Below are 19,783 nucleotides of genomic sequence, written 5' to 3' on the forward strand. Positions count from 1 at the left end.
TTTTGGGGACATATTGAAATCATGCCATGTTGAAATCAGTTGTACTTTATACTCACTTAATATTGTTCCTTTATCCTCAATCTTTCCTCTGAAAATATTTCCGGCCCATATATTATTATTTTATTATTATTATTATTGTTTTCATTAGTATTATGTTAATCATTATTATTATTGATTTAATTATTATTATTATCATCAGTTATATTAATGCTATCTCGAATATTTTCCTCTCGCTCCCAGTCTAGAAAATCGAGAAATTGCGCTTCCGGAACAATGAACTTTCTTTCGCCTAAGAATTAATCCCAGAAGGAGAAATCATGCTAAGAATCCTTTGCATTTTATAAAAAAAATATTTCTTTTATGTTAATAATAATATATTATGCTTTAATTCATTATTTTGGGTCAGGTGATTAAATTCGAGCAACATTCCTGAATACTGTAAGGGTCGTCCACGCCAGTTATCGGATCCTCGTCTTGGGAAGGTTGTGTCCTATGTCGCTTGCCGGCCCCGGCATTTAACGTCAAATCTACCTCTTCACAATGCCGCCCGTCGAGGCACCGGCCACCGACGAGAAGAAAAATGTAGTGGGGTTCATCTACCCGCCACCTGAAGTGAGGAGTATCCTTTTAATGCCAGAAATTCTCTTTATTATGTAAGTGACTCGATCCCCCTCACCCCCCAACTCCCAAGGTTACCGTCGGATGTAAATAAATCGTGGAAATGGCTTCTTCCTCCTCCTCCTCCTCCTCCTTTTTTTTTTTTTAGCATTAAACATACCGGTAGAGGTGGTTGCAGTGCCTTGACGGCTCTGGTTAAGGAAGTGTGGTCATAACTTGAACACACCCCAAACCAGCTAGGAAAGGTCGGTAGTGTCATACGCATATACGCACGTTGGGTTCCATGTTTACTGAACGCATCTGTGATGCGTCGAGTGAACATGGGAGCCAATCCGACGTGTGGTCTGTGGTGCCCTAACCTGCACGTGGTGATGTGAAGGGATATTTGTAGTTACTGGAGAATGCATATTTGAAAAGAACGTGCCAATTTGCGTTTCTTTGACGCCTAATTAGGTAGGTAAACTACCACTTTGTACGTGTGTGTGTGTGCACGATATGGCTTGGGTTTGTGTGTGAAAATCTTAATCTGTGGACACCATGTACTTTGTGGATGTAAGTTAATCAGCTGGACCAGCACTTGCATGATTAGGAACATTATTATATTGGAGGATTATTATGGTAGTGGGGAGGGCCATGTAGGCCGAGGAGAATGTTGGGTTTGTGGTCAGGTTTTTATGGTTACGAGACATGACACAAAATAACTCTTGGAATTACATGAAATGCATTGGTCTATGACGTAGAATAGAGAGTTTGATTTACACGCGTTAATTTGCGATTATAACTTTAAGGAGCAAGGTTATTAGGTACAGTAGGGTTGAGGGTCAATTCAGTCGGGAGGTGAGTTTGAATGGAGAAAAACTGGAGGAAGTGAAGTGTTTTAGATATCTGGGAGTGGATCTGGCAGCGGATGGAACCATGGAAGCGGAAGTGGATCATAGGGTGGGGGAGGGGGCGAAAATTCTGGGGGCCTTGAAGAATGTGTGTAAGTCGAGAACATTATCTCGGAAAGCAAAAATGGGTATGTTTGAAGGAATAGTGGTTCCAACGATGTTGTATGGTTGCGAGGTGTGGACTATGGATAGAGTTGTGCGCAGGAGGATGGATGTGCTGGAAATGAGATGTTTGAGGACAATGTGTGGTGTGAGGTGGTTTGATCGAGTAAGTAACGTAAGGGTAAGAGAGATGTGTGGAAATAAAAAGAGCGTGGTTGAGAGAGCAGAAGAGGGTGTTTTGAAATGGTTTGGTCACATGGAGAGAATGAGTGAGGAAAGATTGACCAAGAGGATATATGTGTCGGAGGTGGAGGGAACGAGGAGAAGAGGGAGACCAAATTGGAGGTGGAAAGATGGAGTGAAAAAGATTTTGTGTGATCGGGGCCTGAACATGCAGGAGGGTGAAAGGAGGGCAAAGAATAGAGTGAATTGGAGCGATGTGGTATACCGGGGTTGACGTGCTGTCAGTGGATTGAATCAAGGCATGTGAAGCGTCTGGGGTAAACCATGGAAAGCTGTGTAGGTATGTATATTTGCGTGTGTGGACGTGTGTATGTACGTGTGTATGGGGTTGGGCCATTTCTTTCGTCTGTTTTCCTCGCGCTAACCTCTCGCAAACGCGGGAGACAGCGACAAAGTATAAAAAAAAAAAAAAAAAAAAAAAAAAAAAAATATATACGTACAGAAGGCTCAGACTGGGGTGTCTAAATGTGTGTGGATGTAACCAAGATGTGAAAAAAGGAGAGATAGGTAGTATGTTTGAGGAAAGGAACCTGGATGTTTGGCTCTTAGTGAAACGAAGCTCAAGGGTAAAGGGAAGAGTGGTTTGGGAATGTCTTGGGAGTAAAGTCAGGGGTTAGTGAGAGGACAAGAGCAAGGAAGGAGTAGCAGTACTCCTGAAACAAGAGTTTGTTGGAGTATGTGATAGAATGTAAGAAAGTAAATTCTCGATTAATAATGGGTAAAACTGAAAGTTGATGGAGAGAGATGGGTGATTATTGGTGCATATGCACCTGGCATGAGAAGAAAGATCATGAGAGGCAAGTGTTTTGGGAGCAGCTGAATGAATGTGTTAGTGGTTTTGATGCACGAGACCGTTTAATAGTGATGGGTGATTTGAATGCAAAGGTGAGTAATGTGGCAGTTGAGGAATAATTGGTATACATGGGGTGTTCAGTGTTGTAAATGGAAATGGTGAAGAGCTTGTAGATTTATGTGCTGAAAAAGGACTGGTGATTGGGAATACCTGGTTTAAAAAGCGAGATATACGTAGTATACGTATGTAATAGGGGAGATGGCCAGAGAGCAATTATTGGATTACGTGTTAATTGACAGCGCGCGAAAGAGAGACTTTTGGATGTTAACGTCCTGAGAGGTGCAACTGGAGGGATGTCTGATCAATTTTGTTGTGGAGGCTAAGGTGAAGATTTGTATGGGTTTTCAGAAAAGAGGGGTGAATGTTGGGGTGAAGAGGGTGGTGAGAGTAAGTGAGCTTGGAAGGAGACTTGGTGAGGAAGTACCAGGGAGAGAGGTACAGAATGGAAAAGGTGAGAACAATGGAAGTAAGGGGAGTGGGGGAGGAATGGATGTATTTAGGGAATCAGTGATGGATTGCGCAAAAGATGCTTGTGGCATGAGAAGAGTGGGAGGTGGGCTGTTTAGAAAGGGTAGTGAGTGGTGGGATGAAGAAGTAAGAGTATTAGTGAAAGAGAAGAGAGAGGCATTTGGACGATTTTTGCAGGGAAAAAATGCAATTGAGTGGGAGAAGTATAAAAGAAAGAGACAGAAGGTCAAGAGAAAGGTGCAAGAGGTGAAAAAAAGGGCAAATGAGAGTTGGGGTGAGAGACTATCAGTAAATTTTAGGGAGAATAAAAAGATGTTCTGGAAGGAGGTAAATAGGGTGCGTAAGACAAGGGAGCAAATGGGAACTTCAGTGAAGGGCGTAAATGGGGAGGTGATAACAAGTAGTGGTGATGTGAGAAGGAGATGGAATGAGTATTTTGAAGGTTTGTTGAATGTGTCTGATGACAGAGTGGCAGATATAGGGTGTTTTGGTCGAGGTGGTGTGCAAAGTGAGAGGGTTAGGGAAAATGATTTGGTAAACAGAGAAGAGGTAGTAAAAGCTTTGCGGAAGATGAAAGCCGGCAAGGCAGCAGGTTTGGATGGTATTGCAGTGGAATTTATTAAAAAAGGGGGTGACTGTATTGTTGACTGGTTGGTAAGGTTATTTAATGTATGTATGACTCATGGTGAGGTGCCTGAGGATTGGCGGAATGCGTGCATAGTGCCATTGTACAAAGGCAAAGGGGATAAGAGTGAGTGCTCAAATTACAGAGGTATAAGTTTGTTGAGTATTCCTGGTAAACTATATGGGAGGGTATTGATTGAGAGGGTGAAGGCATGTACAGAGCATCAGATTGGGGAAGAGCAGTGCGGTTTCAGAAGTGGTAGAGGATGTGTGGATCAGGTGTTTGCTTTGAAGAATGTATGTGAGAAATACTTAGAAAAGCAAATGGATTTGTATGTAGCATTTATGGATCTGGAGAAGGCATATGATAGAGTTGATAGAGATGCTCTGTGGAAGGTATTAAGAATATATGGTGTGGGAGGCAAGTTGTTAGAAGCAGTGAAAAGTTTTTATCGAGGATGTAAGGCATGTGTACGTGTAGGAAGAGAGGAAAGTGATTGGTTCTCAGTGAATGTAGGTTTGCGGCAGGGGTGTGTGATGTCTCCATGGTTGTTTAATTTGTTTATGGATGGGGTTGTTAGGGAGGTAAATGCAAGAGTCCTGGAAAGAGGGGCAAGTATGAAGTCTGTTGGGGATGAGAGAGCTTGGGAAGTGAGTCAGTTGTTGTTCGCTGATGATACAGCGCTGGTGGCTGATTCATGTGAGAAACTGCAGAAGCTGGTGACTGAGTTTGGTAAAGTGTGTGGAAGAAGAAAGTTAAGAGTAAATGTGAATAAGAGCAAGGTTATTAGGTACAGTAGGGTTGAGGGTCAAGTCAATTGGGAGGTGAGTTTGAATGGAGAAAAACTGGAGGAAGTGAAGTGTTTTAGATATCTGGGAGTGGATCTGTCAGCGGATGGAACCATGGAAGCGGAAGTGGATCATAGGGTGGGGGAGGGGGCGAAAATTTTGGGAGCCTTGAAAAATGTGTGGAAGTCGAGAACATTATCTCGGAAAGCAAAAATGGGTATGTTTGAAGGAATAGTGGTTCCAACAATGTTGTATGGTTGCGAGGCGTGGGCTATGGATAGAGTTGTGCGCAGGAGGATGGATGTGCTGGAAATGAGATGTTTGAGGACAATGTGTGGTGTGAGGTGGTTTGATCGAGTAAGTAACGTAAGGGTAAGAGAGATGTGTGGAAATAAAAAGAGCGTGGTTGAGAGAGCAGAAGAGGGTGTTTTGAAATGGTTTGGGCACATGGAGAGAATGAGTGAGGAAAGATTGACCAAGAGGATATATGTGTCGGAGGTGGAGGGAACGAGGAGAAGAGGGAGACCAAATTGGAGGTGGAAAGATGGAGTGAAAAAGATTTTGTGTGATCGGGGCCTGAACATGCAGGAGGGTGAAAGGAGGGCAAGGAATAGAGTGAATTGGAGCGATGTGGTATACAGGGGTTGACGTGCTGTCAGTGGAGTGAATCAAGGCATGTGAAGCGTCTGGGGTAAACCATGGAAAGCTGTGTAGGTATGTATATTTGCGTGTGTGGACGTGTGTATGTACGTGTGTATGGGGGTTGGGCCATTTCTTTCGTCTGTTTCCTCGCGCTACCTCGCAAACGCGGGAGACAGCGACAAAGTATAAAAAAAAAAAAAAAAAAAAAAAAAAAAAAATATATACGTACAGAAGGCTCAGACTGGGGTGTCTAAATGTGTGTGGATGTAACCAAGATGTGAAAAAAGGAGAGATAGGTAGTATGTTTGAGGAAAGGAACCTGGATGTTTTGGCTCTTAGTGAAACGAAGCTCAAGGGTAAAGGGGAAGAGTGGTTTGGGAATGTCTTGGGAGTAAAGTCAGGGGTTAGTGAGAGGACAAGAGCAAGGGAAGGAGTAGCAGTACTCCTGAAACAAGAGTTGTTGGAGTATGTGATAGAATGTAAGAAAGTAAATTCTCGATTAATATGGGTAAAACTGAAAGTTGATGGAGAGAGATGGGTGATTATTGGTGCATATGCACCTGGGCATGAGAAGAAAGATCAAGAGAGGCAAGTGTTTTGGGAGCAGCTGAATGAATGTGTTGGTGGTTTTGATGCACGAGACCGGGTTATAGTGATGGGTGATTTGAATGCAAAGGTGAGTAATGTGGCAGTTGAGGGAATAATTGGTATACATGGGGTGTTCAGTGTTGTAAATGGAAATGGTGAAGAGCTTGTAGATTTATGTGCTGAAAAAGGACTGGTGATTGGGAATACCTGGTTTAAAAAGCGAGATATACATAAGTATATGTATGTAAGTAGGAGAGATGGCCAGAGAGTATTATTGGATTACGTGTTAATTGACAGGCGCGCGAAAGAGAGACTTTTGGATGTTAACGTGCTGAGAGGTGCAACTGGAGGGATGTCTGATCATTATCTTGTGGAGGCTAAGGTGAAGATTTGTATGGGTTTTCAGAAAAGAGGAGTGAATGTTGGGGTGAAGAGGGTGGTGAGAGTAAGTGAGCTTGGGAAGGAGACTTGTGTGAGGAAGTACCAGGAGAGACTGAGTACAGAATGGAAAAGGTGAGAACAATGGAAGTAAGGGGAGTGGGGGAGGAATGGGATGTATTTAGGGAATCAGTGATGGATTGCACAAAAGATGCTTGTGGCATGAGAAGAGTGGGAGGTGAGTTGATTAGAAAGGGTAGTGAGTGGTGGGATGAAGAAGTAAGATTATTAGTGAAAGAGAAGAGAGAGGCATTTGGACGATTTTTGCTGGGAAAAAATGCAATTGCGTGGGAGATGTATAAAAGAAAGAGACAGGAGGTCAAGAGAAAGGTGCAAGAGGTGAAAAAGAGGGCAAATGAGAGTTGGGGTGAAAGAGTATCATTAAATTTTAGGGAGAATAAAAAGATGTTCTGGAAGGAGGTAAATAAAGTGCGTAAGACAAGGGAGCAAATGGGAACTTCAGTGAAGGGTGCAAATGGGGAGGTGATAACAAGTAGTGGTGATGTGAGAAGGAGATGGAGTGAGTATTTTGAAGGTTTGTTGAATGTGTTTGATGATAGAGTGGCAGATATAGGGTGTTTTGGTCGAGGTGGTGTGCAAAGTGAGAGGGTTAGGAAAAATGATTTGGTAAACAGAGAAGAGGTAGTAAAAGCTTTGCAGAAGATGAAAGCCGGCAAGGCAGCAGGTTTGGATGGTATTGCAGTGGAATTTATTAAAAAAGGGGGTGACTGTATTATTGACTGGTTGGTAAGGTTATTTAATGTATGTATGACTCATGGTGAGGTGCCTGAGGATTGGCGGAATGCGTGCATAGTGCCATTGTACAAAGGCAAAGGGGATAAGAGTGAGTGCTCAAATTACAGAGGTATAAGTTTGTTGAGTATTCCTGGTAAATTATATGTGAGGGTATTGATTGAGAGGGTGAAGACATGTACAGAGCATCAGATTGGGGAAGAGCAGTGTGGTTTCAGAAGTGGTAGAGGATGTGTGGATCAGGTGTTTGCTTTGAAGAATGTATGTGAGAAATACTTAGAAAAGCAAATGGATTTGTATGTAGCATTTATGGATCTGGAGAAGGCATATGATAGAAGCAGTGAAAAGTTTTTATCGAGCATGTAAGGCATGTGTACGTGTAGGAAGAGAGGAAAGTGATTGGTTCTCAGTGAATGTAGGTTTGCGGCAGGGGTGTGTGATGTTTCCATGGTTGTTTAATTTGTTTATGGATGGGGTTGTTAGGGAGGTGAATGCAAGAGTTTTGGAAAGAGGGGCAAGTATGAGGTCTGTTGTGGATGAGAGAGCTTGGGAAGTGAGTCAGTTGTTGTTTGCTGATGATACAGCGCTGGTGGCTGATTCATGTGAGAAACTGCAGAAGCTGGTGACTAAGTTTGGTAAAGTGTGTGAAAGAAGAAAGTTAAGAGTAAATGTGAATAAGATCTTGCAAGGTTATTAGGTACAGTAGGGTTGAGGGTCGAGTCAATTGGGAGGTAAGTTTGAATGGAGAAAAACTGGAGGAAGTAAAGTGTTTTAGATATCTGGGAGTGGATCTGGCAGCAAATGGAACCATGGAAGCGGAAGTGGATCATAGGGTGAGGGAGGGGGCGAAAATCCTGGGAGCCTTGAAGAATGTGTGGAAGTGGAGAACATTATCTCGGAAAGCAAAAATGGGTATGTTTGAAGGAATAGTGTTTCCAACAATGTTGTATGGTTGCGAGGTGTGGGCTATGGATAGAGTTGTGCGCAGGAGGATGGATGTGCTGGAAATGAGAAGTTTGAGGACAATGTGTGGTGGTTTGATCGAGTAAGTAACTTAAGGGTAAGAGAGATGTGTGGAAATAAAAAGAGCGTGGTTGAGAGAGCAGAAGAGGGTGTTTTGAAATGGTTTGGGCACATGGAGAGAATGAGTGAGGAAAGATTGACCAAGAGGATATATGTGTTGGAGGTGGAGGGAACGAGGAGAAGTGGGAGACCAAATTGGAGGTGGAAAGATGGAGTGAAAAAGATTTTGTGTGATCGGGGCCTGAACATGCAGGAGGGTGAAAGGAGGGCAAGGAATAGAGTGAATTGGATCGATGTGGTATACCGGGGTTGACGTGCTGTCAGTGGATTGAATCAGGGCATGTGAAGCGTCTGGGGTAAACCATGGAAAGCTGTGTAGGTATGTATATTTGCGTGTGTGGACGTGTATGTATATACATGTGTATTGGGTGGGTTGGGCCATTTCTTTCGTCTGTTTCCTTGCGCTATCTCGCAAACGCAGGGAGACAGCGACAAAGAAAAAAAAAAAAAAAAAACAGAATAAATAAGTACTAGTTATCCTTCCATCTCCAATTTGGTCCCCCACTTGTTCCCACCACTTCAGACACGCACACCATCTTTGTCAATTTTTCTTGAATCTGCCACCTGTGCTGCATCATCAAGAAAACCATCTCACCTCACAGGCACCCCAGACTCCCAAAAGACTGCTCCTTTCTATGAAAACATTGCATTCACCTTCCTTCACCTGGAACCATTCTCCCTCCACTCTTATCTACTCTCACACATTCCTTATTCTCTTGATGAAATCTCGTCACTGCATCTTATGGCTTTCCTAAGCCTTAAAAAGTGGCCTTTGTGGACTTGAAAGTCCAGGTACTGGTACCCTTGGGTATTAACCTTAGGTCAGCTTAGTTGACTGCTTTGAATGGGTATCATGAACTAAGTGCAATCTATATGGTTGAGATGCCTTAAAACCTTGCCCCAATTCTTAAACACACAAAATTTGCAGCCTCCAGGTGCCACATAAAGTTATAGCATATCTCAACCTTAAAAAGAATCTTTTGTTAGCCTTTAAAACCATGGTCCAGTATTCTTTAGATCCTGCAGTACCTTAATCATAATCTATAGCTGCAAGGCTGCTTATCTGGAATGCGTACAGTGGATCTGGATAGAGTACAGAGACGTAGAATCTATTAAGTTAGAGGTGGCCTCAATATGGCCTTCAAGGCCAACATGTGGTAGCCTTAAAATTGGCCCATATTCTAAGCTTAAGAACCTACACCAAATTGTGTGCTTCTCAGAGCACCAGTTTGGCCTGAAAAAAGGTGTGCATAAATACAAACTCATTAACATTTGTAACCAGATTTTTCTTACCTCCAGCTTCTTTTCTTAACTGTTAGTCTGTCCACCCAATTGCATTAGAAATTAAACAAAAGGCATTGTTCTAGATTGCATCAACATCTTTTTTCCCTGCTCTTAGTAAATATAACTAATCCTAAAGGGGTGTAACCAAATACTGATAAATTCCATATGGAATACGTATATTACATTAAATTTTAATACTTCTTGCGCTGCCTCACTGACGCTGGAGAGAGTGATCAAGTATAGTTAATACACACACACACACACACACATGCATATATATTTTCATTTTTATTTTTTTATTTAGCTTTGTCGCTGTCTCCCGCGTTTGTGAGGTAGCGCAAGGAAACAGACGAAAGAAATGGCCCAACCCACCCCCATACACAATGTATACACACACACACATCCACACACGCAAATATACATACCTATACATCTCAATGTACACATATATACATACACAGACACATACATATATACCCATGCACAGAATTCACACTGTCTGCCCCCATTCACTCCCATCGCCACCTACCACACATGGAATACCATCCCCCTCCCCCCTCATGTGTGCGAGGTAGCACTAGGAAAATGACAACAAAGGCCCCATTCGTTCACACTCAGTCTCTAGCTGCCACGCAATAATGCCCGAAACCACAGCTCCCTTTCCACATCCAGGTCCCACACAACTTTCCATGGTTTACCCCAGACGCTTCACATGCCCTGATTCAATCCACTAACAACACGTCAATCCCGGTATACCACATCGATCCAATTCACTCTATTCCTTGCCCTCCTTTTACCCTCCTGCATGTTCAGGCCCCGATCACACAAAATCTTTTTTACTCCATCTTTCCACCTCGAATTTGGTCTCCCGCTTCTCCTCGTTCCATCCACCTCCGACACATATATCCTCTTGGTCAATCTTTCCACACTCATTCTCTCCATGTGCCCAAACCATTTCAAAACACCCTCTTCTGCTCTCTCAACCACGCTCTTTTTATTTCCACACATCTCTCTTACCCTTACATTACTTACTCGATCAAACCACCTCACACCACACATTGTCCTCAAACATCTCATTTCCAGCACATCCATCCTCCTGCGCACAACTCTATCCATAGCCCACGCCTCGCAACCATACAACATTGTTGGAACCACTATTCCTTCAAACATACCCATTTTTGCTTTCTGAGATAATGTTCTCCACTTCCACACATTCTTCAAGGCTCCCAGGATTTTCGCCCCCTCCCCTACCCTATGATTCACTTCCGCTTCCATGGTTCCATCCACTGCCAGATCCACTCCCAGATATCTAAAACACTTTACTTCCTCCAGTTTTTCTCCATTCAAACTAACCTCCCAATTGACTTGACCCTCAATCCTACTGTACCTAATAACCTTCCTCTTATTCACATTTACTCTTAACTTTCTTCTTTCACACACTTTACCAAACTCAGTCACCAGCTTCTGCAGTTTCTCACGTGAATCAGCCACCAGCGTTGTATCATCAGCGAACAACAACTGACTCACTTCCCAAGCTCTCTCATCCACAACAGACTGCATATTTGCCCCTCTTTCCAAAACTCTTGCATTCACCTCCCTAACAACCCCATCCATAAACAAATTAAACAACCATGGAAACATCACACATCCCTGCTGCAAACTTACATTCACTGAGAACCAATCACTTTCCTCTCTTCCTACACATACACATGCCTTACATCCTCGATAAAAACTTTTCACTGCTTCTAACAACTTGCCTCCCACACCATATATTCTTAATACCTTCCAAAGAGCATCTCTATCAACTGTATCATATGCCTTCTCCAGATCCATAAATGCTACATACAAATCCATTTGCTTTTCTAAGTATTTCTCACATACATTCTTCAAAGCAAACACCTGATCTACACATCCTTCAAAGCAAACACCTGATCTACACATCCTCTACCACTTCTGAAACCACATTGCTCTTCCCCAATCTGATGCTCTGTACATGCCTTCACCCTCTCAATCAATACCCTCCCATATAATTTACCAGGAATACCCAACAAACTTATACCTCTGTAATTTGAGCACTCACTCTTATCCCCTTTGCCTTTGTACAATGGCACTATGCAAGCATTCCGCCAATCCTCAGGCACCTCACCATGAGTCATACATACATTAAATAACCTTACCAACCAGTCAACAATACAGTCACCCCCTTTTTTAATAAATTCCACTGCAATACCATCCAAACCTGCTGCCTTGCCGGCTTTCATCTTCCGCAAAGCTTGTACTACCTCTTCTCTGTTTACCAAATCGTTTTCCCTAACCCTCTCACTTTGCACACCACCTCGACCAAAACACCCTATATATGCCACTCTATCATCAAACACATTCAACAAACCTTCAAAATACTCACTCCATCTTCTCACATCACCACTACTTGTTATCACCTCCCCATTTGCACCCTTCACTGAAGTTCCCATTTGCTCCCTTGTCTTACGCACTTTATTTACCTCCTTCCAGAACATCTTTTTATTCTCCCTAAAATTTAATGATACTCTCTCACCCCAACTCTCATTTGCCCTCTTTTTCACCTCTTGCACCTTTCTCTTGACCTCCTGTCTCTTTCTTTTATACATCTCCCACTCAATTTCATTTTTTCCCAGCAAAAATCGTCCAAATGCCTCTCTCTTCTCTTTCACTAATAATCTTACTTCTTCATCCCACCACTCACTACCCTTTCTAATCAACCCACCTCCCACTCTTCTCATGCCCAAGCATCTCTTGCGCAATCCATCACTGATTCCCTAAATACATCCCATTCCTCCCCCACTCCCCTTACTTCCATTGTTCTCACCTTTTTCCATTCTGTACTCAGTCTCTCCTGGTACTTCCTCATATAAGTCTCCTTCCCAAGCTCACTTACTCTCACCACCCTCTTCACCCCAACATTCACTCTTCTTTTCTGAAAACCCCTACAAATCTTCACCTTAGCCTCCACAAGATAATGATCAGACATCCCTCCAGTTGCACCTCTCAGGACGTTAACATCCAAAAGTCTCTCTTTCGCGCGCCTGTCAATTAACACGTAATCCAATAACGCTCTCTGGCCATCTCTCCTACTTACATACGTATACTTATGTATATCTCGCTTTTTAAACCAGGTATTCCCAATCACCAGTCCTTTTTCAGCACATAAATCTACAAGCTCTTCACCATTTCCATTTCTAACACTGAACACCCCATGTATACCAATTATTCCCTCAACTGCCACATTACTCACCTTTGCATTCAAATCACCCATCACTATAACCCGGTCTCGTGCATCAAAACCACTAACACGCTCATTCAGCTGCTCCCAAAACACTTGCCTCTCATGATCTTTCTTCTCATGCCCAGGTGCATATGCACCAATAATCACCCATCTCTCTCCATCAACTTTCAGTTTTACCCATATTAATCGAGAATTTACTTTCTTACATTCTATCACATACTCCCACAACTCCTGTTTCAGGAGTACTGCTACTCCTTCCCTTGCTCTTGTCCTCTCACTAACCCCTGACTTTACTCCCAAGACATTCCCAAACCACTCTTCCCCTTTACCCTTGAGCTTCGTTTCACTCAGAGCCAAAACATCCAGGTTCCTTTCCTCAAACATACTACCTATCTCTCCTTTTTTCACATCTTGGTTACATCCACACACATTTAGACACCCCAGTCTGAGCCTTCGAGGGGGATGAGCACTCCCCGCGTGACTCCTTCTTCTGTTTCCCATTTTAGACTTTAAAAATACAAGGAGGGGAGGATTTCTGGCCCCCCGCTCCCGTCCCCTCTAGTCGCCTTCTACGACACGCGAGGATATATGTATATATATTTTTTCATACTATTCGCCATTTCCCGCATTAGCGAGGTAGCATTAGGATCAGAGGACTGGGCCTTTGAGGGAATATCCTCACCTGGCCTCCTTCTCTGTTCCTTCTTTTGGAAAATTAAGAAAAAAACGAGAGGGAAGGATTTCCGGTCACCCGCTCCCTCCCATTTTAGTCGCCATCTACGACACGCAGGGAATACGTGGGAAGTATTCTTTCACCCCTATCCAGGGATAGGGGATATATTTTTTTTTTTTTTTATACTTTGGCGCTGTCTCCCGCGTTTGCGAGGTAGCGCAAGGAAACAGACGAAAGAAATGGCCCAACCCCCCCCCCCCCCATACACATGTATATACATACGTCCACACACGCAAATATACATACCTACACAGCTTTCCATGGTTTACCCCAGACGCTTCACATGCCTTGATTCAATCCACTGACAGCACGTCAACCCCGGTATACCACATCGCTCCAATTCACTCTATTCCTTGCCCTCCTTTCACCCTCCTGCATGTTCAGGCCCCGATCACACAAAATCTTTTTCACTTCATCTTTCCACCTCCAATTTGGTGTCCCTCTTCTCCTTGCTCCCTCCACCTCCGACACATATATCCTCTTGGTCAATCTTTCCTCACTCATCCTCTCCATGTGCCCAAACCACTTCAAAACACCCTCTTCTGCTCTCTCAACCACGCTCTTTTTATTTCCACACATCTCTCTTACCCTTACGTTACTCACTCGATCAAACCACCTCACACCACACATTGTCCTCAAACATCTCATTTCCAGCACATCCATCCTCCTGCGCACAACTCTATCCATAGCCCACGCCTCGCAACCATACAACATTGTTGGAACCACTATTCCTTCAAACATACCCATTTTTGCTTTCCGAGATAATGTTCTCGACTTCCACACATTCTTCAAGGCCCCCAGAATTTTCGCCCCCTCCCCCACCCTATGATCCACTTCCGCTTCCATGGTTCCATCCGCTGCCAGATCCACTCCCAGATATCTAAAACACTTCACTTCCTCCAGTTTTTCTCCATTCAAACTCACCTCCCAATTGACTTGACCCTCAACCCTACTGTACCTAATAACCTTGCTCTTATTCACATTTACTCTTAACTTTCTTCTTCCACACACTTTACCAAACTCAGTCACCAGCTTCTGCAGTTTCTCACATGAATCAGCCACCAGCGCTGTATCATCAGCGAACAACAACTGACTCACTTCCCAAGCTCTCTCATCCACAACAGACTTCATACTTGCCCCTCTTTCCAAAACTCTTGCATTTACCTCCCTAACTACCCCATCCATAAACAAATTAAACAACCATGGAGACATCACACACCCCTGCCGCAAACCTACATTCACTGAGAACCAATCACTTTCCTCTCTTCCTACACGTACACATGCCTTACATCCTCGATAAAAACTTTTCACTGCTTCTAACAACTTGCCTCCCACACCATATATTCTTAATACCTTCCACAGAGCATCTCTATCAACTCTATCATATGCCTTCTCCAGATCCATAAATGCTACATACAAATCCATTTGCTTTTCTAAGTATTTCTCACATACATTCTTCAAAGCAAACACCTGATCCACACATCCTCTACCACTTCTGAAACCACACTGCTCTTCCCCAATCTGATGCTCTGTACATGCCTTCACCCTCTCAATCAATACCCTCCCATATAATTTACCAGGAATACTCAACAAACTTATACCTCTGTAATTTGAGCACTCACTCTTATCCCCTTTGCCTTTGTACAATGGCACTATGCACGCATTCCGCCAATCCTCAGGCACCTCACCATGAGTCATACATACATTAAATAACCTTACCAACCAGTCAACAATACAGTCACCCCCTTTTTTAATAAATTCCACTGCAATACCATCCAAACCTGCTGCCTTGCCGGCTTTCATCTTCCGCAAAGCTTTCACTACCTCTTCTCTGTTTACCAAATCATTTTCCCTAACCCTCTCACTTTGCACACCACCTCGACCAAAACACCCTATATCTGCCACTCTATCATCAAACACATTCAACAAACCTTCAAAATACTCACTCCATCTCCTTCTCACATCACCACTACTTGTTATCACCTCCCCATTTGTGCCCCTTCACTGAAGTTCCCATTTGCTCCCTTGTCTTACGCACTTTATTTACCTCCTTCCAGAACATCTTTTTATTCTCCCTAAAATTTAATGATACTCTCTCACCCCAACTCTCATTTGCCCTTTTTTTCACCTCTTGCACCTTTCTCTTGACCTCCTGTCTCTTTCTTTTATACATCTCCCACTCAATTGCATTTTTTCCCTGCAAAAATCGTCCAAATGCCTCTCTCTTCTCTTTCACTAATACTCTTACTTCTTCATCCCACCACTCACTACCCTTTCTAATCAACCCACCTCCCACTCTTCTCATGCCACAAGCATCTTTTGCGCAGTCCATCACTGATTCCCTAAATACATCCCATTCCTCCCCCACTCCCCTTGCTTCCATTGTTCTCACCTTTTTCCATTCTGTACTCAGTCTCTCCTGATACTTCCTCACACAGGTCTCCTTCTCAAGCTCACTTACTCTCACCACCCTCTTCACCCCAACATTCACTCTTCTTTTCTGAAAACCCCTACAAATCTTCACCTTAGCCTCCACAAGATAATGATCAGACATCCCTCCAGTTGCACCTCTCAGCACATTAACATCCAAAAGTCTCTCTTTCGCACGCCTGTCAATTAACACGTAATCCAATAACGCTCTCTGGCCATCTCTCCTACTTACATAAGTATACTTATGTATATCTCGCTTTTTAAACCAGGTATTCCCAATCATCAGTCCTGTGTAAATAAAGGTAAATAAAGTGCGTAAGACAAGGGAGCAAATGGGAACTTCAGTGAAGGGGGCTAATGGGGAGGTGATAACAAGAAGTGGTGATGTGAGAAGGAGATGGAGTGAGTATTTTGAAGGTCTGTTGAATGTGTTTGATGATAGAGTGGTAGATATAGGGTGTTTTGGTCGAGGTGGTGTGCAAAGTGAGAGGGTTAGGGAAAATGATTTGGTAAACAGAGAAGAGGTAGTAAAAGCTTTGCGGAAGATGAAAGCCGGCAAGGCAGCAGGTTTGGATGGTATTGCAGTGGAAGCTATTAAAAAAGGGGGTGACTGTATTGTTGACTGGTTGGTAAGGTTATTTAATGTATGTATGATTCATGGTGAGGTGCTTGAGGATTGGCGGAATGCTTGCATAGTGCCATTGTACAAAGGCAAAGGGGGTAAGAGTGAGTGCTCAAATTACAGAGGGATAAGTTTGTTGATTATTCCTGGTAAATTATATGGGAGGGTATTGATTGAGAGGTTGAAGGCATGTTCAGTGCATCAGATTGGGGAAGAGCAGTGTGGTTTCAGAAGTGGTAGAGGATGTGTGGATCAGGTGTTTGCTTTGAAGAATGTATGTGAGAAATACTTAGAAAAGCAAATGGATTTGTATGTAGCATTTATGGATCTGGAGAAGGCATATGATAGAGTTGATAGAGATGCTCTTTGGAAGGTATTAAGAATATATGGTGTGGGAGGCAAGTTGTTAGAAGCAGTGAAAAGTTTTTATCGAGGATGTAAGGCATGTGTATGTGTAGGAAGAGAGGAAAGTGATTGGTTCTCAGTGAATGTAAGTTTGCAGCAGGGATGTGTGATGTTTCCATGGTTGTTTAATTTGTTTATGGATAGGGTTGTTAGGGAGGTGAATGCAAGAGTTTTGGAAAGAGGGGCAAGTATGCAGTCTGTTGTGGATGAGAGAGCTTGGGAAGTGAGTCAGTTGTTGTTGGCTGATGATACAGCGCTGGTGGCTGATTCATGTGAGAAACTGCAGAAGCTGGTGACTGAGTTTGGTAAAGTGTGTGAAAGAAGAGAGTTGAGAGTGAATGGGAATAAGAGCAAGGTTATTAGGTACAGTAGGGTTGAGGGTCAAGTCAATTGGGAGGTAAGATTGAATGAAGAAAAACTGGAGGAAGTAAAGTGTTTTAGATGTCTGGGAGTGGATCAGGCAGCGCATGGAACCATGGAAGCAGAAGTGAATCATAGGGTGGGGGAGGGGGCGAAAATTCTGGGAGCCTTGAAGAATGTTTGGAAGTCGAGAACATTATCTCGGAAAGCAAAAATGGGTATGTTTGAAGGAATAGTGGTTCCAACAATGTTGTACGGTTGCAAGGTGTGGGCTATGGATAGAGTTGTGCGCAGGAGGGTGGATGTGCTGGAAATGAGATGTTTTAGGACAATATGTGGTGTGAGGTGGTTTGATTGAGTTAATAATGTAAGGGTAAAAAAGATGTGTGGAAGTAAAAAAGAGTGTGGTTAAGAGAGCAGAAGAGGGTGCTTTGAAATGGTTTGGTCACATGGAGAGAATGAGTGAGGTAAGATTGGCCAAGAGGATATATGTGTCAGAGGTGGAGGGAACGAGAAGTGGGAGGCCAAATTGGAGGTGGAAAGATGGAGTGAAAAAGATTTTGAGTGACCGGGGCCTGAACATGCAGGAGGGTGAAAGGCGTGTAAGGAATAGAGTGAATTGGAACGATGTGGTATACCGGGGTCGATGTGCTGTCAATGGATTGAACCAGGGCATGTGAAGCGTCTGGGGTAAACCATGGAAAGTTCTGTGGGGCCTGGATGGGGAAAGGGAGCTGTGGTTTCGGTGCATTATTACATGACAGCTAGAGACTTGGGTGTGAACAAAAGTGGCCTTCGTTGTCTTTTCCTAGTGCCACCTCGCACACATGAGGGAGGAGGGGGTTGTTATTCCATGTGTGGCGAGGTGGCGATGGGAATAAATAAAGGCAGACAGTATGAATTATGTGCATGTGTATATATGTATGTCTGTGTGTGTATATATATGTATACATTGAGATGTATAGGTATGTATATTTGCATGTGTGGACGTGTATATATATATACATGTGTATGTGAGGGGTTGGGCCAATCTTTTGTCTGTTTCCTTGCGCTGCCTCGCTAACGCGGGAGATGGCGACTAAGCAAAATAAAATATATATAAAATAAATATATATTTTTATATTTGTTTTTTATAGTTTGTTGCTGTCTCCCACGTTAGCTAGGTAGCACAAGGAAACAGATGAAAGAATGGCCCAACCCACCCACATACACATGTATATACATGCATGCCCACACACGCACATATACATACCTATGTATTTCAATGTATACATACATATACATACACAGACAAATGCATATATCCACACGTACATATTCATACTTGCTGCCCTCAGTCATTCCTGTTCCACCCTGACACACATGAAATGGCACCCCCTCCCCCCATACGTGCACGAGGTAGCACTAGGAAAAGACAACAAAGGATACATTCATTCACACTCAGTCTCTAGCTGTCATGTGTAATGCGCTGAAACCGCAGCTCCCTTTCCACATCTAAGCCCCACTAAACTTTCCATGGTTTACCCTACACACTTCACATGCCCTGGTTCAATCCATTGACAGCATGTCAACCCCGGTATACCGCATCATTCCAACTCACTCTAGTCCTTGCATGCCTTTCACCCTCCTGCATGTTCAGGCCCTGATCGCTCAAAATCTTTTTCACTTTATCCTTCCACCTCCAATTTGGTCTCCCACTTCCTGTTCCCTCCACCTCTGACACATATATACTCTTTGTAAATCTTTCCTCACTCATTCTCTCAATGTGACCAAACCATTTCAATACATGTATCCCTCTTCTGCTCTCTCAACCACACTCTTTTTTTGTACCACACAACTCTCTTACCCTTTCATTACTTACTCGATCAAACCACCTCACCCCATGTATTGTCCTCAAACATCTCATTTCCAACACATCCACCCTCTGCACAACCATATCTATAGCCCACGCCTTGCAACCATATAACATTGTTGGAACCACTCTTCCTTCAAACATACCCATTTTTGCTTTCCAAGATAATGTTCTCGTCTTCCACACATTCTTCAATGTTCCCAGAATCTTCACCCCCTCCCCAACACTGTGACTCACTTCCACTTCCATGGTTCCACCCGCTGTTAAATCCACTCCCAGATATCTAAAACACTTCACTTCCTCCAGTTTTTCTCCATTCAAACTTACCTCCCAATTGACTTGTCCCTCAACCCTGTTGAACCTAATAACCTTGCTCTTATTCACATTTACTCTCAGCTTTCTTCTTTCACACACTCTACCAAACTCAGTCACCAGCTTCTGCGGTTTCTCACCCAAATCAGCCACCAGTGCTATATCATCAACGAACAACAACTGACTCACTTCCCAAGCCCTCTCATCGATAACAGACTGCATACTTGCCCCTCTCCAAAACTCTTGCATTCACCTCCCTAACAACCCCATCCACAAACAAGTTAAACAACCATTTAGACATCACACACCCCAGCCGCAAACTGACATTCACTGGGAACCAATCACTTTCCTCTCTTCCTACTCGTACACATGCCTTACATCCTCGATACAAACTTTTTACTGCTTCTAGCAACTTACCTTCCACACCATATA

At 43.3% G+C, this 19,783-nt stretch overlaps 1 protein-coding gene across 1 annotated transcript in view; it reads left to right on the forward strand.

The window, feature by feature from the left end:
- The first annotated feature begins 447 nt into the window (after window positions 1–447).
- The window catches only part of Sf3a1 (splicing factor 3a subunit 1), a 47,140-nt gene continuing 27,804 nt past the window's right edge, over window positions 448–19,783 (forward strand). The window contains exon 1 of the mRNA XM_071672281.1: window positions 448–619. Within this exon, the coding sequence (XP_071528382.1) occupies window positions 541–619 (79 nt within the window). The 5' untranslated portion in view covers window positions 448–540. The remainder of the gene's footprint in view (window positions 620–19,783) is intronic.

Source organism: Panulirus ornatus, chromosome 17, assembly GCF_036320965.1.
Source record: "Panulirus ornatus isolate Po-2019 chromosome 17, ASM3632096v1, whole genome shotgun sequence".
In the NCBI taxonomy this organism is placed as follows: Eukaryota; Metazoa; Arthropoda; class Malacostraca; order Decapoda; family Palinuridae; genus Panulirus; species Panulirus ornatus.